General features: G+C 33.6%; 1 protein-coding gene across 1 annotated transcript; it reads right to left on the reverse strand.

The window, feature by feature from the left end:
* Positions 1–3,113: 3,113 nt before the first annotated feature.
* On the reverse strand, positions 3,114–24,914 carry LOC114340704 (microsomal glutathione S-transferase 1). The gene is made up of 3 exons (XM_028291474.2): positions 24,697–24,914; positions 6,790–6,866; positions 3,114–3,587 (listed from the first exon to the last, which is right to left on the reverse strand). The coding sequence occupies exons 1-3, from the start codon at positions 24,823–24,825 to the stop codon at positions 3,329–3,331; spliced, it is 465 nt and encodes a 154-aa protein (XP_028147275.1). The 5' UTR covers positions 24,826–24,914; the 3' UTR covers positions 3,114–3,328.
* Positions 24,915–26,093: the final 1,179 nt, after the last annotated feature.

The raw sequence follows: 26,093 nt of genomic DNA on the forward strand, positions 1-26,093 counted from the left end.
AACCCTTCCACCACAAGTCACCAGGAGTTACTTCCACCGCAGGTCACCACAAGTTATGGATACATAAATGTTCCTTATGTTCCAAACTGCTGCTGAGGATAGTCATTGATGCCTCTTTTAGCTTGCTAAACAAACCCCTGTAGAAAGAGTGAGGCACTACAACTACCTCGGCACCATAATAAATGAAGAATGGACCAACAACCAAGAGATAAGAACGCGCATCGGAAAAGCTAGCTCAATCTTCAACCGTATGGGCGCGTTTTTCAAGAGCCACAACCTTTCTCTTGGAATAAAAGTAAGAATGTTGAGATGTTACGTTTTCCCTGTTCTTTTTTATGGTGTTGAATCATGGACCTTGAACGAGGATATGTGCCGAAAGTTGGCAGCATTTGACATGTGGCTATATCGGAGAATTCTTAAAATCCCATGGACTGATCGGGTCACAAATGAGGATGTCCTTAGAAGAATGGGGAAGAACCGAGAAGTACTGACCACCATCAAATCTCGAAAGTTGGAATACTTTGGACACATTATGCGAAATGAATCCAGATATGCCCTCCTACAAGCCATCCTACAAGGAAAAATATTTGGAAAGCGAGGTCCAGGAAGAAGAGGAACATCCTGGTTAAAGAATCTCAAAACCTGGTTCAACACAACATCTGTGCAGCTTTTTCGCGTTGCTGCAGATAAGGTGAAGATTGCCATGATAATCGCCAACATTCGTCACGGATAGGCACATCAAGAAGAAGAAGCAAATACTGTAGTATTGTTAAGAAATCATTTTGGATAGTTCCATTCTCTCATGTTTGATTGCACTCCAAACTTCAATAAAACATCTCGATGTAATCTTTATCACTGCTTCAAATTTGAATGCTCTCTATGTTTTATTTAGCTAATTTTAGCCTTTGTGAAAATTCTGGATGTCACCTTTTGCACATACTTCAACTGCCATACCTTTCACCAGGGCCGGCGATAACGGGCCTGCAAGGGATGTGCAGGCGATCGCCCCTGCTTGGAGGGCGTCAAAATGAGCTTTTTATGGCTGGTATTATACAAAATCTTAATTTAAAAAAAAAACAAAGGGCGCTTATGCTAGTTTGCAGGCGGGCACTTTATACCCTAGTGCCCGTACTGCCTTTCACAACCCTTTCGGAAAAAGTTGGAAAATATAATTCTACCTGGCGTGCAAGATTGGTGCTGAACTCTTGCACCGGCTCTCCAGAGCTTTATCGAAGGTTGATCACGGTTGGTTACGGCATGTATGTATTTACAGACATTCAATTAATATGATTGACTAAATTTTCAAAACGTTTTTGTTCTTCTTTGGGTACACTCTGGAGAATTTCAAAGAATTTCTAGTGTACCATATCGTAATGGAAACCCCAATGTCATTTTTTATTCTATAACTCTCTTGTTATATCATACAGCTCTCTCTCTCTATAATTGATAAACAGTTTTCAGTAACACAGTTAATGATTATAATTTTCTAAAATCTTTATGAAAAATTATTTCTAAATATGACTGTCTAGCTAGAAGATACTCAACTATACACGTGTTCGATGATCGGGTCTTAAGTAGCGGCAATAGATAAAGACCTACGTTCTGACGTCAAGAGGGGTCTAGAAACCTGTTACAATTAGTCAACGTTCTGCTGCGAGACTAGATGAAAATTCTAGAACAACGGGATAAGTATACCTACATATCAAACAATTTAGATTTTCGAGTCCATTGATAAAAAAATAATTGTAGAGTTAAGGTCGCGACATATTATCATGCACGCATCGTTTCCAGCACGTAGCGTAGTCTCCGAAAAACCTGATTTTACAAAGAGGTGTCTGATACGATACATTCCGGACAGTGTGAATTGTTCATATTTAAAACCATTAAAATCAATATTTTTCAGAAACTAAACGCTACGTGCTGGAAACGATGCGTGCATGATAATCTGCCGTGACCTTTAAGTAAAATATTGTAAATTCATGTTGAGTTTAGTATTAGTGTTATGGTAGGGGAGCCCAAGCGGGGATTTTTGCAGTTATTCGAGCGCGTCAGATTATTACATGGGGAGAAACCTTGTACCCTGTAAATATACCTCTACCATAATATATTGGCTCTTAATACAGAGGAGTTCGTTAAGGGGGATCCGAAAAAAATCTATCCTTAGAAAAACTCGAAATCGTCAGAATTAAGATAAGGTATGTTAAGTACACGCAAAACACTGTATATTTTAAAAATCTGACTAACTATTTGAGCGGGGCGTAAGGAAATGGGTAAGTCCCAAAATTTCACAAGAAAAAAGCGAATATTTCGCGAAATAAATGACAGATCGATAAACTAAAAAATACGTACTCAATATTTTTCAAAAATCTATCGAATGATACCTAACATGACTTCCCACGGAGAGGTGTGGGGGTTAAATTTAAAATTATAAATACGAACCCCGCAATATTTTGCGAAATGAACATCAGATCGAAAAACTGAAAAATACACGTATTCAATATTTTTGAAAAATCTATCGAATGGCATCAAACGCGACTCCCCACGGAGGTGGGGTGGGGGGTTAATTTAAAATCTTAAATAGGAGCCCCCATTTTTATTGCAGATTTGGATTCTTTGCGTAAAAATAAGTAACATTTTTAGTAGACTTTTTTCGAATTATGGATAGATGGCGCTATAATTGGAAAAAACGATTGTTGGAAATGGAAAACTAATTTAAAAAATGGAAAGTCCCCCACTTTATGCAAAACTTAACTTAACTTTTTTTGCTTTTAGCACCCAATCTTCATCACCCAATAGGTCCCCATAACGCTCGAGTAACTGCAAATTTAGCATACTTCCCTCCCCTACTATTAGAAGACTATAAATAAATTAAAATAAACGTTACAATATCTATATTTTATAAAGCCAATCTTTTAGCGATACTTACAGTTTATGAATATCCTCTTCAATAAGTTGTTTTCTCACCTTTAAACACGATTTCATCCTACTTCTAGCACCAATTGTAACAATTTTTAACAACTACTTCCAGAAAAGTTGTAAAAATGCAATTTGAGGAATCATCAGAAACTCAGAATTGCATCAGTCGTTCTATAAGAAATGGCTTTAAAAACACATTATTTAGAAACAAGTATTTTCGTTTATTTAGTTAATCCTTAATTATTATATTTAAAAACATTTATAACAAATTAAAATACAGTCAATATTTCACAACAAATATTTATCTATAAAATTTAAATTAAATTAGCGTAATATATTTATATAAGTTATTTTTTCTGTAACAATCACGATACTCTTATTGGACTAGTAAAGTTAATCAAGATTAAAAAGATCAAACTGAACTTGATTTTAGAAAATGTATCAAGCTGTACATCGCCATGTATATATTAATAATATATCCGGTACTCCACGATAGAGCTCTAGCTGGTTGAGGAAGAGGAACAACTGTGTATACGAAAGTATGTAAATATCTCGTGACTACATATATTACAAATATCGCCTTGGCTCCTGCTGCTCCAGGATTGGCAAAAGTGTATATTAATCCAGCGACGAAAAAGAGTGGGATGTTTTCCAGGTCATTTAAATGTGCCCTAAAAATAATTAAACAATATCATGAACGTTCTTAAAGAAAATTTAATGAAAAATCCTTTGTAAAAGGTATAAATTTTCAACGAAAACATTTCGTTTATAAATTCGCAAAAGTGTGTGTGTTATTGCGTTGCCGCTCCTGCAATACTGAGATCAGATTTATCGATGGATTCTTATGTAGTTTTTTCTTCTGAATCCAAATCTGAAAACGGCATTTCGATATTTCTAACCGTCTTCGAGATAATCGACCTCAAAGTCTAAAATGTGACGTCACAATCGTTTTATTTTCTGCTGACACACTGCACGTCCAGCTGAAATCGTTGCTATTAAGTAGGCTAGTTTTTTAATCTCGATTTGTTAAGTAAAGCATAGGTTATTTACATTTGAGATTGACACTTCGTGAATGTCAAACTAAATTTTAAATTAAGTATTAATAAAACATCAATGACATTTGATAGTGAATTTAATTATTATATAAAATAAATGAGATGTTCAAAAATACAATTTGAGTATATTTTAAAAGCAATAATTTATTAAAAGCTTTAAAAAGGTTTATACGAGTATACGGCCTCCCCTTTATGATAAATGGACTGTTCCATTTGCTATGAAATTAAAATATAGTCGGTTCACTAAACTCGACACAACTGGCTAGTGATTTTAGTAGGTAATTTTTTTGTTTTTGCGAATTTTGCCAAAATTGGGAAAATTACTAATTATTTAGTAATTATTAACTAATTAGTAATCATATTTTTTACCCAATTGGCAAAATTATTGACTAAAATCACTAGCCAGTTGTGTCTGAGTTTAGCGAACCGACAGTATATGAAATAATATTGTTTGGTATAAAAAATTATGGTCTGATATGTGCAATTACATCCTTCTAATGGAAAAAATATTTGAAGATTTTTCTCAAATTATGGATACCAACAACATTTTCATTTATAACTCTTTTATTTTTAATTTGACGAAGAAAAGTTATTCTTCATAAAAAGCTCTTCACGTTCTAAGATTTATGATGCAACCATCATATATAAAATTTTATTAATTTTATACGAGGTATATAAAAAATATTAATTTCGATCACGAGTAAACTACCTTTATAGTTCATAACATTTAAATTAGAATGATATAATTGCACATTAAAACATAATTATTAATTCTAAACTACTTTTCATAATAGCAATTTTCCATATTATGAACTAAAATACGTAAATAAATAAAGTTTTCGTTATGATAATGCTCGCATTTTCAGCTTGTTTTTATTAAAACCCCTTTAAGGGCTACATCACAGAACATTTTCGATTTTTAACTTTTAACTAAATCATCATCAGTGTTAAGAACAGGTAAATTGCAAACTGAGCCACCAAAGAAATACCAGGGCGAGAACCTTTAAATTGTTTATAATTATGTCAGTGGCGTAGCGTAGTGTGGGCGGCAGGGGCGGTCCGCCCCGGGTGGCACTATTTAGGGGGCGGCAAAATTTAACAATAAATATTAAAAATATATTTTTTGTTGAAATTCCCCGTTTACGACTAACAATCAGCACATTTTTTTTTTCGGAACTTTAGAACGTTGCTATTCTTTTTTTTCCTCATCGACACATCGTTGGGAAGTTCTGATAGCAGCTACAGGCACAAGGATTCAAGACACGCGGTGGAGTGCAAGAGGCGATGCCGTAAATGTGACATGGCATCATTACAAAGACATTCTCGTCACTTTGGAAAAACTAACAGAGGCAGATGAAAGCTTAAACACTAGGCAAGATGCAGGTGCTTTAATAGTTTCGATGCAATCATTTTCCTTTCGTTGTTTTTTGGACCTATGGCAACCGGTGCTACATGAAATGAATGATGCACAAAAATATTTACAAACAAGGGGACTTGACATAAGATTGTGCGCTCAGAAAGTAAATGCTTTGCAGATGATATTGACAGAAAAGAGAGGAATGGGCAAATGGCGCTGTAGGTTATGCAAAAATATGTGTGAAGAACTTGGAATTTTCATAAAACCTCGGAGGCGCATAACAAGAAAGCATATTTTTGATGACGGAACTAGAGGTGCTAACTTGTCTTGTGAAAATGAGTTGACACGAAAGCTGTTTTCTTCGTTAGATAGAGTTATTGTAGAAATTCGTGAGCGTTTTCAACAGCTACAGAATTTAACGGATAAGTTTATTTATCTAACGTCGGCTATATTATTAGATCCAGACAACACTGAATGTAGAAATGTATACATACTTAACTACGCATCTGACGAAATTGACGAGCAGGTTTTCAAGCTACAAAAACTTCGACTGCGGACTTTCGTTGCTGCTACAGGCAATGAAATTGATTAATGCAGACTCACTTGAATTATTTAAATTTATTGTTAAATCCAAGATACTCTGGCCAATATTTTAATAATATTCCGAATGCTTTTCACAGTTGCTATAAGCAATGTTTGTGAAAGGAGTTTTTCAAAATTGAATTTGATTAAAAATTATTTAAAATCGAGAATGAGTATTCTAAGACTAACTAATTTGGCTATTTTGTCTATTAAGCAGGAAAGACTTTAATCTTAAAAAAAGTAGACGTATACATTTTTAATTGCAGACTGAAGTTTTGTTTTTAATTCTAACAAATACTCATATTACTTTTCAATAAAGATAAAAATATAACATTATAGTATCTTTCTAGTTCTAATTAAAAATTGATTTTATTTAGGTAATTTTGTCGATCGTCAAGGTGTACCTAATCTTAAGTGATAGGTACCTAAGTTATATCAATGTAGGTATCTAATTGGTTAAAGATAAATAATTTTTGTATTAATAAACGTAATTGTAAAACTTAAAACTTTTTTATTTAAAATCCAACCTGTATAATGCAAAATAATAATGACTGTTTTCGCCCAAAAGTTCTCTATAAGTAATGTATGTAATGTATAGTACCTATACAATAAATTAAAATACCTAAATAAGAGGGCGGCCAAATTGTCTCCCGCCCCGGACGGCCGACACTCACGCTACGCCACTGAATTATGTTATCTCATATTTTCTTAAAATTCCATAGGATGGATAATATTTATAAAGAATTATTGCCCTTCGGCACAGTATTACTCTGCCCATCACGTGGGTTACAAAGCGAGTTGATTTGTACATGACGACAATTAGATGGCAACTCTATATTAACGAAATAATAAAACACCAATTAAAAAAGTTATATTTACCTTCTTACCCTCTCCACATTTTCATTTACTTGTGGATCTACTTTCATTTGTTTTGAATCTTCGGGATTTGCAAACGCCTATAAAAATTATAATATAATAATACGAAATTACGAAATACGCCTATAATAATACAAAACGAAACAATTAGACAAAACCTAAAACTAGAACCAATCAATGAAAAAATAGTGGAGGGACAACTTAGATGGTTCGGGCACGTGTGTAGAATGTCGAACGAAAGGCTAACAAAACGAGTGTTCGAAACGAGAGTGCAGGGGAAAAACAAAAGAGGAAGACTAAGAGTTATGTGGGTAGATGAAATCAGGAAATAAGTCGAGAAGAAGGGATTGACATTGCAAAGTGCAAGAAACCTAACGCAAGATCGGAAAGCATGGATACTACAATCCCAAACTCAACTCCACCCTCCACCAGCCTTACACCTAAAGGTAAGGCTTAGGACTAAGTAAGTAAGTATAAAAATTAGTTAGTTAATAAATTTGATGCTTAATAACTTCAAAATAAATTAAAGCAAAACAAGTAATTAACACGTTTGGTTTAACATTGACAATGATATGCCCAACCCACAGATATCACTGTCTAAACTTGGTGTTGCAATAGATATTTTTAAAAGGTATTTATGTTTATATTTTATGTTCATACTTGTTTAGCCTAGTATTTGGTAGTTTTTTTTTCTTGTATCATTCACCTTGTAAACTGCTCAGTAGAACGAGGTTAGGTTGGGCTGCATTCGGAAAATTAAGACATGTTTGAAACAAATGTTCAATTCCATTCAAAAAGGAAAATTTTCAACTAGTGCTTTCTATCAGTTCTCACATACGGAGCAGAATCCTTAACTCTCACAAAAACATCAGCGGAAAAATTGAGAAGGAGACAACGTAAAATGGAGAGATAAATGCTTGAAATAAGGTTAAGAAATAGTCTAAGAACGAGGAAGTTTGTAGCCGAACCGACCTGGAAGATATTACCGAACGTATCATCATCAGCATCATCATCATCATCATCATCATCATCATCATCATCATCCAGCCTTCTGCATCCAAAGTTGAACATAGGCCTCCCCTAATTTCTTCCAGTTTTGCCAATCTTGGGCTTTCTGCAACCAATTCCCAGCAATCCTTTTGACGTCGTCTGTCCATCGTGTAGGTGGTCTACCTCTACTTCTTCTGTCTTCTCTTGGTCTCCACACTGTAATTTTTTGGGTCCACCTCCCGTCCTTCATTCTGCCTACATGACCCGCCCAATTCCACTTCAGCCCTACTACTCGCTCTATGACATCTGTGACGCCTGTCCTTCTTCTGATTTCTTCGTTTCTGACCATGTCTCTGAGAGCCAGTCCAAGTAGTGACCGTTCCATTCTTCTTTGGGCCACTCTAAGTTTCGTTGCTGTGGCCTGGGTTAACGATAATGTTTCGGCGCCGTAAGTCATGACTGGAAGCACACATTGGTTGAACGTCTTCCTTTTCAAATAATTTGGCAAGTTGCTCTTGAAGATGTCTGATAGAGCTCCATATGCGGCCCATGCTAAGGTGATCCTTCTGTGTAATTCGCCAGTTTAATTGTCCCTGGCAATTTGGATTGCATGCCCTAAGTATTTATATTTATGGACCAATGCTATTTCGTTATCGTCGACTTTTGGATTTTCGCTTGGTACCAGATTTGGCATGTGTTGTGTCTTTCCAAAATTTATGTTTAAACCAACTTTTTTACAGGCGGCATCTAACTCAGTAAGCATAGTTATAATCTCTTTTAAGTTGTCTGTTATAAGAACTATGTCGTCTGCGAATCGTAGGTGGGAGAGCCTTTCACCGTCGACATTTATTCCTTTGGCGTCCCACTCCAATTGTTTGAAAACTTGTCCAAGTATTGCCGTAAAGAGTTTGGGAGATAACGTGTCTCCCTATCTAATTCCTTTTTTGATTTTTATAGATTTGGTATCTCTGTGTAGTCGGACGTTCATGGTTGCATTATTGTATACGTTCGCTATCATTTTGGAGTACCGATAATCTATACGACTTTCCTCCAATGCTCTCATTATGCTGTTAATTTCTATCGTATCAAATGCTTTGCTATAGTCTACGAAAACCAGGGCCAATGGTCGGTTGTATTCAATAGATTTTTCTATAATTTCTTTTATGCAGTGTAGGTGGTCGTTAATGCCAAATTTTTTCGTAAAACCCGTCTGTTCTCTAGGTTGGTAAAAATCCAGTTTTGTTTCTAGTCTATTTGTTATTATTCTTGTGAATAACTTGTAGAGGTGGTCTAATAGGCTTATGGGCCGGTAATTCTCGATGTCTGTTGGATCGCCCTTTTTATGTGATAAGATGGTAAGTGCACTGTGCCATCTTGTAGGTGTTTCATTTTGGTGCAGACATAAGTTGAACAATTCCTTTATATTGTTTAGAAGTATGTCTCCTCCAATCTTTACGGCTTCTATAACGATATTGTCTTCTCCCTGAGCTTTATTTCTTTTCATTTTTTATTACCGAACGTATTACAAGGCAAAAATGGAGGTTGTTGGCGCAAATGTTGCGAGAATGAAAGACGACAGGTGGACAAACAAATGTCTTAAATAGAGATCACGGGCAGACAAGCGAAGCCGGGGAAGATCCCAGTGCGATGGACTGATGATTTTACAAGAATTGTGACCAATTGGATAAAAAAGGCGAAGAACAGAAGATGAAAATATCTGGAGGAGGTCTATGTTCAACAATGGACAAATCAGAGCTGATTAAAAATGATTATCAAATACTCCAAGTACTTTCAATTATCTCATGAATAGATTTTTTAATGTGTGTGTGTATTTGAGGAATATGGTTATATTATGTTCTAATAATAACAAAATTTTGGCCAATGCTTTTTAATGTATTAATTTTTTTCGAATCTTGAAAAAGATAATAAAGATTTTTGAGAAACTTAAACGCATAATCAAAGATTACATTATTTATTTTTCACCCCTGTAACTTAATAAAATAAACATTGTAGCAGATTTCAGGGACTTTTGGCCCTCGGTAATAATGTAATATTTTATTCTGCGTTTAAATTTTTCAAAAATATTTATTAGTTTTCACGGTATTCGAAAAAAAAATGAATGTATTTAAAAAGCATTGGCCCGAAATATTGGGCCTACACTCTTATTTCCGTCTAATGGTTTTCAATATAATGTCTGTCCGACTTGCTGTTCGAGACTTAAGTTGTATTTTTTTATATTATGATTTTATTTTACTGCTTATCATTTTTTGATCATCTAAACTGATCACCTTTTACTTTTCAAATCTGATCTTTCCATACGCCTTAAGGTGGTATGACACAATGTTAAAATTTATATAGTTTTTAGGTACAGTTACCGTCACTATTTCAAAACCAATCTTCAACTTAGGGGTATGTACGTGAACTGTAGACTTTCTATTTTAATAGTATCTAGTTAAAATTTCCAAAGAAAGCAGTATATTTTTTATAACTGTACATAAAGGAGTCCATGTCATAACTTACTTAGTAACTTGCTATAAAAATTCGTTTTGCATAATAATTTTTGAACTTGGGTGGAAAATAACTACCAGAAACGATTAACTATGCAAAAAGCTTTATTTGAAACAAAATTTCATTGTCCATACTGCCATAATTTTTAAATTAACTGTACCTAAAAGTAAAAATTTTAGTTAAAAGCTGCAATCTGGGGATTTTGTTAAAATTACAGCAATAAGTTGGCATTTTTCTAGTGATAAATTAGTTCCGCTGTCACTTAATAGATGAGAAGATGAGTTCACGTGTCATTTAGTAGATGGCAGCAGTGATGTATTAAATGGAGACAGATGCGCGTTTGCCGGATTTTAAGAAAATCTACAAACAATTGAAAACGAGTTTTGTAACCACGGAAATACGATGAATCACGCGGTTTTGTTTAGAAAAGTGGCCCCACCCCCTCCCAGTACGCATTTTGGACCTTGTTTGACTTTCACTTTCAATCATGATTGTATAACGTCACAGTGTCTTAACAATACAAATATACATTTTTATGCTTGAAACCGTGACGTTATACGAATGGTTGAAAGTTAAACGAGGTTCAAAATGACTCAAAGTGTTTACTGGGGGATTATACTAGTTTTGACATAATACATAAATAACATAAGTAAGCTCTAGTATGTTATGTGGGGCGGATCTAAAAACAATTTCAGTTTTATTCACTTTCTGGCAAATTTAATTTTTATAGGGCCGCAAATAATGCATTGTTCGGATACAATTAGCGTCTCTTTGTAAAGACGATGACGTCGACATTTTTACACACATTACACATGCCAATGGCCATTAGTATTTGTTGAGGCATTATCCTAATAAAAAAATTGTAGACAAAACAATATTGTATAATCATTGATTAATTTATGTCAAATATTTCCGTAAGTGAAAAAAAATATTGAAATTTACTGGAGTAATAATTAGATAAACCGATATGCAGACGATACAGTTGTGGTTGCTAGCAGTATCGACAGGCCTGTCATACCCGGGTACCTACAAAGAGCGAGTGAAAAAAGAGATTTTAACCATCAACATAAATAAAACAAAAATGGACACTGGTGAGCAAAACTCAAAAACCTGCCAGACAATTGAAAATAAAAAACCAATTCAACACGTAGAAGTATATGTATACCTTGGAACAGTCGTCAACTAGAAATGGGATCAAACAACCGAAATACGATGTAGAATTGAAAAGGCCAGAGCTACATTTAACATGAGAAATATATTCAATCATTGCGACATATCTGTCTCACTAAAAATACGGCTGCTAAAATGCTATGTATTTCCAGTCTTGTTGTATGGAGCAGAGACCTGGACAATAACGGAAACATTATCGAAAAGGCTAGAGGTATTCGAAATGTGGGTGTACCGACTTATCCTCAAAATGTCCTGGACGACTCACACTACCAACGTAGAGGTATTGCGCTGAGGAGAAAACAAAAATGAGAAATCTGTTTCACAATAGAAACGGAAACCTGAATACCTCGATCATATTATGAGACATGATAAATATCGTATACTGCCACTGACAATACAGAGTAAAATAGAGAGCAAACGTGGACCCAGAAGAAGAAGACACTCATGGCTTCAAAACTTACGCCAATGGTTTGGACTAACGTGCCAATGTCCGCAACGGACGAGGCACATGAAGAAGAAGAAGAAGAATTTAAAATGAGATATTCTTCTTCTCACGGTGCTTATTCGTTCCGAATGTTGGCGATCAGCATGGCTATCCTAATTTTGCATGCTGCTATTCGGAATAGTCTGTTTGTCGATGTAGGTATTGAACCAGTTTCTCAGATATATTCTTCTTCTCCCTGGTCCTCTCTTCCCAATACCTTGCCCTGAAGAATGAGTAGCGGCAATCTCTATTCATTCCTCATAACATGGCCAAGATATTCTACTTTGCGCTCTTTGATAATAATGTGTGTTAATAATCTCGCATTCCTTGCCCATTCTACGTAAGACCTCAACATTAGTCACACGACCCATCCACGAAATTCTTAAAATGCGACTGTAATACCACATCTTGAATGCCTTGAGTTTTCTTAAAGAAGTTTCGGAAAGAGTCCAGGCTTCTACTCAGTATAATAATCTAGAAAATACATAGGATCTAATAATAGAAATTTTGTTAACAAGTGGTAAATGTGACTTCTGAAACGAGACTTCATCATTATGAACGCTGATCTCGCTTTTCCTATGCGTTGTTTTATTTCACTAGAGTGGTCTCATTGACTGTTTATGTAGGTACCAAGGTATGTGTAGCTGTCCACTCTGTCAATTGGTTGTTGGTTAACCAAAAGCCGTGTGTGTAATATATTTCGCTCTTAATGACTACCATTACTTTCTTTTTTTTTCGTATTGAAATTCCATGTTCACTACTTATGTCTTATATGCGAGACATTATTCTTTGCAAATCATCTAGGCTATCTGCAAAATTTACTGCGTCGTCGGCATATCTAATGTTGTTTAGATCTATCATCTAATCCAGTTTCCTCCAAGATAATTTATGAGTATGTGCAGCTTATCATGTTGTACTCTATCAAATGCCTTTTTGTAGTCGATAAAACAAATATATAGCACTTAGACAGTCAATAGAGCCTCTCGGGTGCCTAAGGGCAAGGCATTGCGGAATCAAATCTTTGTCCGTGATACTTGTTCTTCGCATTTTTTATATAGGTATTCTGCAGTATATTACTTTTAAAAATGTTTTAAGTAAGTGGTTCATTAGGCTAATTATTATTCTACCTCGCATGTTGAAATGAGAAATGAAATGAAAATGTGAAATTTTCCGAGGAAAAAACTTTCCCTGTTGAAAAAACATTCAATATGAAAAAAGTTATTGTAGTGACTCTGTTTTTCAATTGACTTACGTATTTTACATTTATTAAAAATACTAATTTTATACTCGATCTTCATTCTGAGAATTAGCATAATTCTTTTTTGGTCATTTAGATAGGCACTTACTTGTATTTCAAATAATTGCAAATTTCTTTAGTTTGAAATAAATCCTTTTGAGCAGGTAAAAAATTACGAATTGCCGTATACGCTGTGAGCTTCGCTGGTGTCGCTCCTGGCGGATTACTAATCAACTTTCACTGGTAATTTTTAAATTTATTATTTAATTGTTATCGCTTAATATTTACAACGCAAAAAAGTAATTAAATTATAATCGATTTTTTTAAGATTTTGCTAATCATTTTGACGTTCTATTGATAAAATATGAATTTCTTATTTCGGATACTTTCACAATTATCGTGTAGATGGCGGTAAGATTAATATATTAATTTATAATTAGATATTACGGAACATCAAAAAAACTTAAATTCAGTATTTAAAACGTATTGTATATTTAAGGTAAAAATATATAACACAGCTTTGACAAACTAACACTTTTTATAATTAATGTTTTTAATTTTAATTTTGAATTAATCACTTTGACATTTATGTCAAATTTCCAGTAATCGTTTACAGACTTGTTACTACTGGCGCTCGCGAATTTGTAAATATCCCTTCTACGTACGAGCTCACAGCGTATAATACAATATTAAATAATAAACTATATCCAAATGAATGAACGTTTAGTATCTATTAATGAGAATTTACCCTAGGCAGGTAAAGAAAGGATTAACAACTGTCGTCTGTAAATACAAAGTACGATTAAGATCGAGATGTGCCGAGCCTAAGTTGCAATACATGGCATCAATGCGGTGTCGTTCAGAGAACTAAATTTAATAATAAAATATATGTACGTGCCGCCATCTATTCAAAGAATTGTTAAACGTTAGTTTAAAAATTGGCCACCTATTTTGACCATAGCGTACTAATACCCCCTTAAAAGAAAAATTCAATCAATGTGAATTATCAGTGTTGGCCAATGGATTAGAAATGCTGACCAAGATACCAAAAACTATGTAGAATTTTCAAGTGTCTTTGGATAATTGTGTCTTTTAGTAACACAAACCAAATTCTTTTTCTATAATATTTTTACGACCAATACAACCCAGTTAAGAGATACGGCATGTTAAAGGTTAGCTTTTTTCGTCAAATGCACAATTTAAAATATTCAAAGCCAAATAACGGGAAAACATTGCATTTTTCGAGGAAACCTTAAATAATCTTTTTTTCAAGGATACAATTAGGCCTTTCAAAAAATAATAATAAAAAGTTTCTAGCATAATAATTGAGTGACTTATGACCAAGAAAAGGTCGGTACCTGCTTTTCTTTACGAAAAAATCAGTAAAAAGAACCCCTAACTACCTTCCTAATAAAAAATTAGTCTTCACCTTTCTGTAATTCCTTTTATATTTGTATTATCAATCCACCCAAGAAGTTTGACCCATTTAAAAGACCTAATATTAGAAAAATTGGAGTTTAAATCAAAAATTGCTTTTTTGCAATTTCGTATTTTTCACCATTTTCTTCAAAATATCTCCGAAAATACTGGAGATACGAAAAAAATGATAAACTACTAAATTGTAGATTTTTTAACAACTAAAATTTACTTGTGAACATATTTTCATTACAGTGAATACTTAGCGAGATATAGCTGTTTAAAACCTCCATTTACAAGCAAATACCCTCTTTTCGAGCCCTTTAAACCCACCCCAAATAAAAACTAAGGGATCTTACGGAATTTAATTTACATAGTCTTATTATAAGACTATGTAAATTATATAGCTCTTCAAAAATCCTACAAAGTCATTTTTGAAAAAACTTTTTATCGCCAAAAATAAAGCAGCTATGTTTATAAAATAAATTTACTTTTCGAAAAATTCGAATAATATCCGCTTATAGAGCATTTTCAATGTGTATACTACAGAACTAGTTCGTATACTGGAAGATACTAAAAAACTATTTGTATTTGTATTGGTACATATTTGTAAATTCGAATTTTTGTGTAAATAAATGTTTTTGTTATTCTTTAATTCTACTTTTTTTCTGTATAGATCTATTAATTTATCTACTTATAAAAATTGCAATGTTATTAAGGGTGGTTTTTAAGGGTTGAAGTTGAAATATGATGTTATATCCTTTAGCATAAAACAATCGTTATTTAACCAGTCCAAACCAAATTTTACCCATATTTAAGTTTACAATGTTTGTATATACCTAATTTTTGAAAATAAGGGGTAGTTTACACCCCTAAAAATAATCAACGCCCTTGAGCATTATATATAGAATATGAAGTCCAGGGTGAGATGATACTAATCTCAAATTTTTATGTAAATCGATGCAAGCCGAAATTATTCTTTTAGGATAAGTCAATTTTATATATCGATGCCTCAGAATCCAATCGGTGCGCGGTGTAACTAAATAAGTGTTTAAAATGAGATACTAAGATGTTTCTGACAATAGTTCCAGAAATATAAGTAGTTATTAAAAACAAATAAACTGTCTTTTTATCATAATATGGGTAACATATTCATAAATACAAACAAGGAAATTATAATATTATTATAATATAATAATCAGGGTGTTTCATTGGGAAACGGAAATACTTTAATGGTGAATAGAGGTCACCGAAGCCGTTCTAGGTATACTAAATTTTTTGCCCTACCGACTTTTATATCCGAGTTACAGGGTGTTTTATCGATTTTGCTCATTTCTTTCCTAAGCCATAACTTTAGAACCACCCTATATATTTTTTAATATTTGGTACACATATGTTTCATTCAAAACTCAAACGACCGACATACTATTCACAAGAAAAATCCAGGTCCGGATTAACAAAAAATTATAAAGTAATTGTGACCTTAAAACAACACCCTGTATATTGAAATTTTGAAAATCTGTTTGCATATTTGAAAAGAGCACAAAAACTAAGTCTAATGTTGTGCTTCGATTTTCGGCCAGACAATTTTTTGACTTTAATTTTGAAATTATATTGAATTTTTTAAGAACTCAACATTAAAAAGCAGGTATTATTAAATTTTAATTATAAATTATTAAAGTTATTGAATAAATACTCATTTTAAAATGAATCAAGACCCTTTTACCACATTGGAAATACCCAATTATTAATCACAAGAAAAATCCAGGTCCGGATTAACAAAAAAACAGAGTAATTGTGACCTTGAGACAACACCCTGTATATTGACATTTTTAAAATTTGTTTGCTTGAAAAGACCACAAAATCCGAGTTTATCGGTTCACTTTGATTTTTGTGCAAAAATTTATTAGCTTTAATTTTGTAATTAAATATATTCAAATTTTTAAGAACCCTGAAACTAATAAGCAGGTTTTTAAAGCACTTTTAATAATAAATCATTCAAGTTAATAAATAAATACTAATTTTAAAAATAATCAGTTATTATTTACTGCGTTAGAAGGACTCACTTACTAATCACAAGAAAATCCAGGTCCGTATTAACAACAAAATACAAAGTAATTGTGACCTTGAAAAAACACCCTGTATATTGAAATTTTAAAATACGTTTGCACACCTGAAGAGAGCACGAAAAACTAAGCTGAATGTCCTGCTTTAATTTTTTGTGCAGACAATTTAATGACATTACCTTTGAAATTATATCGAAATTTTTATTATGAGTTCCCAGTGTTCTTAAAAATTTCGACATAATTTCAAAATTAAATTCATTAAATTATCTGGCCAAAAAATTTAAGCAAACGATTAAACTTAGTTTTTTGTGCTCTTTTCATACATATGTGCAAACGGATTTTGAAAATTTCAATATACAGGGTGTTGTTTCAAGGTTACAATTACCTGATATTGTTTTGTTAATCCGGACCTGCATTTTTGTTGTGATTTGTAAGTGGATCGTTCGAGCGTCGTAAATAAATATTGATTATTTTTAAAATGGGTATTTATTTAATAACTTTAATAATTTATTGTTAAAAGTGCTTTAAAAATCTGCTTTTTAATTTCAGTGTTCTTAAAAGTATCAATATATTTAATTTCAAAATTAAAGTAATTAAATTTCCTCCACAAAAAATTAAAGCAAACCGATAAACTCAGATTTTTGTGGTGTTTTCAAATGTGCAAACAAATTTTAAAAATGTCAATATACAGGGTGTTCTATCAAGGTCACAATTACTTTATGTTTTTTTGTTAATCCGGACCTGGATTTTTCTTGTGATTAATAATTGGGTTGTTCCAATGTGGTAAATAAGTATTAATTAATTTTAAAATAAGTATTTATTCAATAGCTTTAATAATTTATAATTAAAAGTTAATAATACCTGCTTTTTAATGTCAAAGTTCTTAAAAAATTCAATATAATTTCAAAATTAAAGTCATAAAATTGTCTGGCCGAAAAATTGAAGCAAACGGTTAGACTTAGTTGTTTGTGCTCTTTTCAAATATGCAAACAGATTTTGAGAATTTTAATATACAGGGTGTTGTTTTAAGGTCACAATTACTTTATAATTTTTTGTTAATCCGGACCTGGATTTTTCTTGTGATTAGTATGTCGGTCGTTTGGGTTTTGGATGTACCAAATATCAAAAAAATATACAGGGTGGTTCTAAAGTTATGGCTTAGGAAAGAAATTGGCAAAATCGATAAAACACCCTGTAAGTCGGTTATAAAAGTCGGTAGGGCAAAAAATGTAGTATACCTAGAACCGCCTCGGTGACCTCTATTTACAATTATTAAAGTATTTCCGTTTCCCAATGAAACACCCTGTATCGTACTCACCGGAGGGACCGCAGACGTTCGGATACAATTAGCGTCTCTTTGCAAAGACAATGACGTCGACTTTGCAAAGTAACAAGACACTTACTCAACACACACACTACACATTACACCTGAGTTAGTGATAAGTTATACAATTACGTGGCTAAAGGTTCTAGTTCTAAACCAAGGCCAGAATCAGAGAAAAAAAAGTGTTATATCTCATAAGTCATTTTTAGGGAGAATGTAACTTAAACCGTTTGACTTCTGAGGTATCCATATATAGCTCCAACAAAGGGTGTTGTAAGGGTTGAAATATTATGATATTATATCTTAAAGCATAAAACAATCATTATGTAACTAATAAGAACCAAATGTTGACAATATTAAAGTTTGAAATGGTATCTTATAATTTTTTACAATTAGGGGTAGTTTTCACCCTTAAAAAACCAAAAACGTACAACGGCTCAATATAGAAAATAAACTAGAGGGTGAAATGAGCCTAATCCCAAATTTTTGTACAAATCGATACTGGACGAAAAAATTGCGAGGTTTTGCCATTTTTTCAGTTTCATTTCCTCGACTAATTGCTCATCCTTCAAATACTTGGGTGAAGTAACATTAGCATCTGACGGAAAGAGCTAGCCAGAAAGAAAGCGTGTGTACATATGGGTCAGAAATATGAAAAGTTCGAAAGACAGTTACAGACAGATTGATATTCCTAGAAATGAAGCACTGCAGATGAAGCGCCAATTCTAGGCTAGACCAAGAAGACATAAAATCTTATGCACTTCAGGGGATGTAATTCACACTATGCGTGCCAGGCATCGGCAACCGACGGGCTTTGCATGCGACGTTCTTTTTGAAACAATCTTTGCCTAGCATGTGCCGTGAAGGTCACGACAGTGTGAATACCTTACCGGCAAGCAATCTGCAATATTGGTTGTTTAAAATCAGTTTTATAAAGACGATAGAGAAAAGAAGTATTTTGTTTTTGAAAAGGTTCCTCAATATGCGCCAATTTTTCTTCTTCTTTTGGCATCATAACTCTGGATGGGTCTTTGGCTGTCTGGCTATGTCCTTCCATTCGAATTTCCCTTGTGTACTTTTTCTCCATTGTCTTATATTCATGGTTTTCATGTCGTCTTCCACGTCATCCATCACTCTCGTTCTGGCCCTTTCTTTTTTTTCGCCTTCCTATCGGCTTCCATTGTAATATTTTCTTTGTTGTTTATTCATTGTCTTTTCTCTGCACATGTCCCAGCCATGACAGTCTTTGACTTTTCACAAATTGTACAATATCGTAACCTTCATTCAATTCATTAACCTCGTTGTTTCTACTGATTTTCCATGTGCCGTCTTCTGCTTGCACCGGACCATATACTTTTCTCAGTATTTTTCTCTCGAATGAACTGAGTTGGGCTTCATCCCTTTTCGTCATTGCTCAGGTTTCACAACCATACGGGTCTAATCAATGTTCTGTAGATAGTCATTTTGATTCTTTTGTCTAATATTTCTAATAATTTCGATGTCATCAATCTTTTAATACATAGTATGTACGATTCCCCTCTGGAAATACGTGCATTAATTTCGATCCTTACGGAATTCTTCTGATTTCTGTGCCCAGATATGTGAAGGCATCCACACGTTCAAGAGTATAGTTGTCTATTGTGATATAATTTTCATTGTCAGGTGTTCTTTTGACGGTTATGTCATTCATTTTTGCTTCGTTTATTTAAAGCTCTTTTTTTCGTGCTTCAGGATCAATGTTTTTGAACGCTTCAGTTAGTCGTGTTAAAGTGTAGAACTACATCGTCTGCATATGCAGTAATTTGTACTGTCTTGGTGTTTCATTGGTTTTTCTGACTCAAGAACTAGGTTGAATATTGTGGTTCAATATGCAGCCATTTGTTGTTAAATTCATTCACTGTCATTCGGTTATACAGTCGAATCCGCTTATTGGAATAGCGTTCGTGCCAATCAAAAGTATTCCTTTAAACGGGATATTCTAATAACCGATCATTGGTCGCTAGTAGAAACGCTTCCGGACCTCAAATTTTTATTCCTTAAACCGGGATATTCCTTTAAGAGGTATTCTAATAAGCGGGTTTGACTGTATTTAAAATAATTTGCCTGATCGTCTAAAAGTTCGGAGTGTAAAGTTGCAAATTATCCTTCTTTTGTGCGTTTCTTTAGCATTTTAAGCACCCAACAACGTCTTTTTCTATTTCTGCAATATTTGTTTCCATTTTCTGTTTCTTCGTCTAATATTAGAGCAATTTTTATTAACGTCCACTTTCAACATTGTTCACTACACAAAGCAACCAACCCGCGGCAAGCCTTTCGCAGTGTGAATTGGCTCCGAAAACCTTGCCCGTGCTTTGCCGTTGCCGGTTCGGTTCCTTGCACGTCTAATGAGAATCAGGCTTTTTAGAAAAAATGATTAAATTAAAAGAATCACGAAAGTAGAGGGTAATGTAGATAATATAAACAATAGAAAAGAAAATACTTATGTAGTATGGCCAATTAGAACGAATAAATGACAATGTATGGCCAAAAAATGAAGTTGGTAATAGTAAACCCAAAAATTTAATGGGTCCGCCAAATAACGTTGTAAGCGCCACATCACCCGTTCTTAAGAAATCGAAAAAGAAATTCTAAAATTATAACAATGGCAAACTTAAACTCACTATTTACTCACCCTTAAAATGTACAAATTCACCATTATGACAGTTTTAAAACTTTTTCTTCGACTTCTCAAAAATGAACAATGCGCTTACAACGTTATTCGGCGGACCCATTCAATTTATAGAAGAATCGAGAAATGCACCGACGCTATATTTATAATGAGGCAAGTTCACAAGAATTCAGCAAAGAATACAACAAACCAGCATATATATGTTTTATGGACCTTAAAAAGGCATTTGACAGGGTCAAATTATAGGACGTTATCCATTTGTTATACTCAAGAGAGGTACCTCTAGAAATAATTAAAACGATAGAAAACATCTACCATGAACAACAAAATAAAAGTAAAAGTAACAGATGAACTAACTGACCCAATTGAAGCTGACAATGGGATAAGACAGGGGGATTCCCTGAGTCCTTTTAGTCTAGTCGCAACATAGGGGGTCCCGTGGGAAATTCTAGCTTGCCGTGATTTAATGGTGGTGTTATAGGTTTTTGGGTCGCTGAATCCAATGGAAGTGGTCTGGAAACCCAAATAGGGTGAGTTTAATTGTTATTAACAAATTATGGTAAAATTAGGTATTTTTCATTTATTATTAGAAGCCCTGTAAAGAAATTGATAGTGTTAAGATCTTCTCTGGTCTATATTTGGTCGCTGAATTGAATGCGACTAGTCGCGATTACTCAAAATATGTCTTATTTTGTTAATAACAAAATAATTGTTTATTCGCCGAAAAACTCGAAATAATGCGCTATAGCAAGTTTGTAGCCTTTTTCACAGTAGTTTTATACACTAAATCGATTTTCACTAGTCGTGATAGCTTAAACCACGTTCCGACTTTGTTATTAATATCTAAATTATTGCAAAAATAACGGTTTATAGTACGTTTACTCACGGTTTTTGCTCTAAAGTTTAAAAAAAAAACACTTGGATTGGCATACAATTTGGCATACACGTAGCTAACATGTCAAACAAAACAAGTGATATTGTACCGATGTGTGCTTTTACCCTAGGGATGAGTTTCACGCCTTTTCGGGGGTGAACAGAGAAACCTTTAAAAGTCCGGAAGTGGATAACTGATTAATTCTAAGCAACTTTAGTTCTATACAGTTTTTTCACTAAGTCAATACTTTTCGAGTTATTTGCGAGTGAATATGTCCATTTTCCAAAAAAAAAACACGTTTTTGGTGGGTTTATAAGCACTTTTGAACTGATGAAACTTACAGATCATATAAATACAACATAAGTAAAGCAACTTGTGAAGCGGTAACGATTAATTTCATTTAAGATGCTAATTGGGGGTGATTTTCCCGTTTTTTTTACCAAAAAAAAGGAACCATATTTATTTTGAGAGTAACTTGCTTATTTTTAATACTAGATACTTTAAAAAAAAAATAAGAATAAAGTTTTTTTAAAAGCTTTAAAAAAGTTGTAATGAGTTTTCCTCAAAAAGTGCTTCATTTTTTGGTTATTTTATCTTGAAATATTCGTTTTGGAATTTGACGAATATAAACCTGTGGTTCATAAGCTACAACTCCGCTTCTACTGGCTCTACGGACCTGACAGACACACCATTTTTTTTTTTCACTTTTTAATAGTCAATATTTTTGCTAAGAAAACTTTTTTTTGAAAAATACTTACTTTTTGAGGTATTTGCGAAAAATCGTCTAAAAGCGTGGTTATTTTGTTGAAAAAATGAACATATTCGCTGCCAAATAACTCGAAAAGTATTGACTTAGTGAAAAAACTGTATAGAACAAAAGTTGCTTATAATTAATCAGTTTATCCACTTCCGGACTTATTTTAAAGGTTTCTTTTTTCACCCCGAAAAGGGGTCAAACTCATCCCCAGGATAAAAGCACACATCGGCACAATGTCACTTGTTTTGTTTGACATGTTAGCTACGTGTATGTCAAATTCCAAGTCAATCCAAGTGGTTTTTTTTTAATTTAAAGCAAAAACCGTGAGCAAACGTACTATAAACCATTATTTTTGCAATAATTTATTAACAACAAAGTCTGAATGTGGTTTAAGCTATCACGACTACTGGCAATCGATTAAGCGTATAAAAATACTATGAAAAGGACTGCAAACTTGCTGTAGATAGCGCATTATTTCGAGCTTTTCGGCGAATAAACAATTATTTTGTTATTAACAAAATAAGAACATATTTTGAGTAATGGCGACTAGCCGCATTCGAATCAGCGACCAAATATACACCAGAGAAGACCTTAACACTATTAATTTATTTACAGGGATTCTAATAATTCCTGAAAAATACCTAATTTTACCATAATTTGTTAATAACAATTAAACGCACCATATTTGGGCTTCCAAACTACTTCCATTGGATTCAGCGACCCAAAAAACCTATAATACCACCATCAAATCACGGGGAGTTAGAATTTCCCACGGGACTCCCTATGTTGCGACTATTAAATGTAACCGCCAGAAAATTTAACATGCTAATTTTCCCAAGAAAGACAAAATGCATGGTTGTCATAGCAAATGCGATAAGATGTGGATTGGTGCTGGAGGATCAGAAAATAGAACAAGTGATGGAATTTAAATATCTAGGCATCACACTACCTTGCTACGGAAAGCTCAAAACAGAAGTGAAAGATCAAGTGAATAGAGCAAACAGAGCCGCAGGTTACCTGAATGACACAATATGGAGAAATAAAAATATCGGAAAAGAAATGAAAAGCATAATTTACAAAACAGTCAACGGACCAATAACGACATACGCGGCAGAAACACGACCTGACACAGAGAGGACAAAAAGATTGCTCGAAACAGCGGAGATGAAAACCCTCCGAAAAATCGATGTTAAGAGACTATGGGACATAGCTATAAGTACAGATATACGAAGAAGATGCAAGGTGGAGAACATTAATAACTGACAGAAGAGTAAGAAGGGTAAGAAACAGACGGAGTGAGACAGTAGTGCATAATTTCACCGCTGATATTCAATCTGTACTCAGAGCACACTTTTGAAGAGGCTCTAAAAGATATTAATGAAGGCATTTCAATAAATGGAGTCAAGCTCAGTAACTTGCAGTATGCAGATGATACAATCGTGTTTTCCAATACCATAGAAGGGCTGCAAAATTTAATGAACAAAATAACGGAAACAAGTAGAACATATGGATTAGATATAAACCCCAGCAAAACCAAGCTAATGATCAGCAGCAAGGAAAATATAACTGAAGCAAATATGTATCTGAACCAAATGATAATTGAACGTGTCTTACAATACAACTACTTGGGAACTATAATCAGTGAGTCGTAGGACAATAAACAAGAGAGTAGATGTCGCATCGAAATGGCAAAAAGTGCATTCTTGACTATGAGCTCTGTGTTCAAGAGTAATGATCTCACCCTTGAAATAAAAATAAGGCTCCTTAAATGTTACATGTACCTAGTGCTTCTATACGGAGTATAATCGTAGACATTGAAGGCGGAATTTCTATCGAAACTTCAAGCTTTGCGCTATGGTTGTACAGAAGGATCCTGAAGATACCATGGACAGACAGTCACCAATGAAGAAGTAATACGGAGGATGAACACAACCGCAGATTTGGTCAACATCGTGACGGGCCGTAAGCTGCAGTACCTACTTGGGACATATAAAGACGTCAACACAACTATTCCGTATAGCAATCAACAAAATCATCATAGCCAGACTGATCGCCAAGGTTCGGAACGGACATGCACCCTAATAAGAAGAAGAAAGAGAAGAGTATAATGGAATCACCACATAAGCCGAATGACAACAAAGAGAGTAGTAAGGACGGCGAGAGACGGTTCCCCAATGGGAAGACGATCAGTGGGAAGACCACTAAAACGATGGAACTACAAAACTTACTAGAGGCACTTTGAAAAAACAGACAGGATCATGTCTATGCAAAAAGAAGATATTGTGTTTAATTGTTTAATTGCGATCTAAAATATTGAACAAGAGATCTATAGAAACCAAATTTGTTTTAGGAGATAAGGTACGGAGATAAAGATAAATATATTGATGATAGTCCAAAAACTTAAATCGGCACTTACCTTGTGTATAACTCTTTTTACTGCCGTGAAAATCGACATAAACGACATCTTCAAAATTAGAAAACAACAGCAAACGAAGTACCATCGTAGAACGTGCTTGTCAAATGATATCCCTGAAGAACTCTCCATTTAAGATCAGTGGCAACTAACTAGTATTTCCTATAAAATATTCTTCGATTAGCCGCAATTGTTTGTATCAGTTTAAATTTCCAATACGAATCGAGACACGTGCAATTATATACATAAATAAATCACAGGTAGAGATGAGAAAAGTTCTTTAAAAATTATTTTGTAACGATTAAAATTTACGAGGTGATCGAATATTCACTTTATTATTTATTTTTTATGAGTTCGCTGCAGTGAGTTTTTTACATCAATCTTTAAATAATGTGAATAAATAATTCAGATACAAAGAAAGTAACGTAACTCTATAAATTAAACCCGTGGTAAATAGTATGATAAAATTTATCCAAAAGATGGCATAACCCAGACATCCAAAGTGAAAGTTATCCTCTTACAACAAATTTAGTCCATTCTTTCACGGTTTTTGCTCTAAATTTTAAAGAACCGCTTGGATTGACATGAAATTTGGCATACGTATAGCTTACATGTCAAAGAAAAAAGTGATATTGTGCCGATGTGTGCTTTTGCCCTGGGGGTGACTTTCACCCCCTCTTGGGGGTGAAAAAATATATGTCCAAACTAAGTCCGGAAATGGGTAAACTGACTAATTTTAAGTAACTTTTGTCCTATAGAGCTTTTTCGCCAAGTCAACAGTTTTCGAGTTATTTGCAAGTGAATATGTTCATTTTTCAACAAAATAACCACATTTTTAGACGGTTTTTCGCAAATATCTCAAAAAGTAAGTATTTTGTCGAAAAAAACGTTCTTAACAAAAATATAACCTATAAAAAACTAAAAAAAATGGTGTACGCGTTAGGTCTCTGGATATCGTAGAACCAGAGTTATAGCCAATGAAAAATAAATTTATATCCACCAAATTTCAAATAGAATATTTCGACGTGAAATATCCAAAAAAATAAGCACTTTTTGGGGAAAACCTATTATAACTTTTTTAAAGTGTTTAAAAAAAGATTTATTTTTGTTTTTACAAAATGTTTCTAGCATCAAATTTAAGCAAGTTACGCTCAAAATAAAGTTGGCCCCTTTTGTTTTTGCAAAAAAAATCGGGAAGACCACCCCCTAATTAGCAACTTAAATTAAATTAATTGTTACCGCTCCACAAATTATTTTACTTATGTTGTGTTTATATGATCTGTAAGTTTCATCGATTCAAAGTGCTTATTTTTGAAAAAATTTGGTTTCAAAGCAAAATTTTTAAAAATTTAAGTTTTGAAAAATATGCTTTTTTTCAAAATAACTTAAAAATTGTTAGA

The sequence above is a fragment of the Diabrotica virgifera genome, chromosome 5, assembly GCF_917563875.1.
Source record: "Diabrotica virgifera virgifera chromosome 5, PGI_DIABVI_V3a".
Taxonomy (NCBI): domain Eukaryota; kingdom Metazoa; phylum Arthropoda; class Insecta; order Coleoptera; family Chrysomelidae; genus Diabrotica; species Diabrotica virgifera.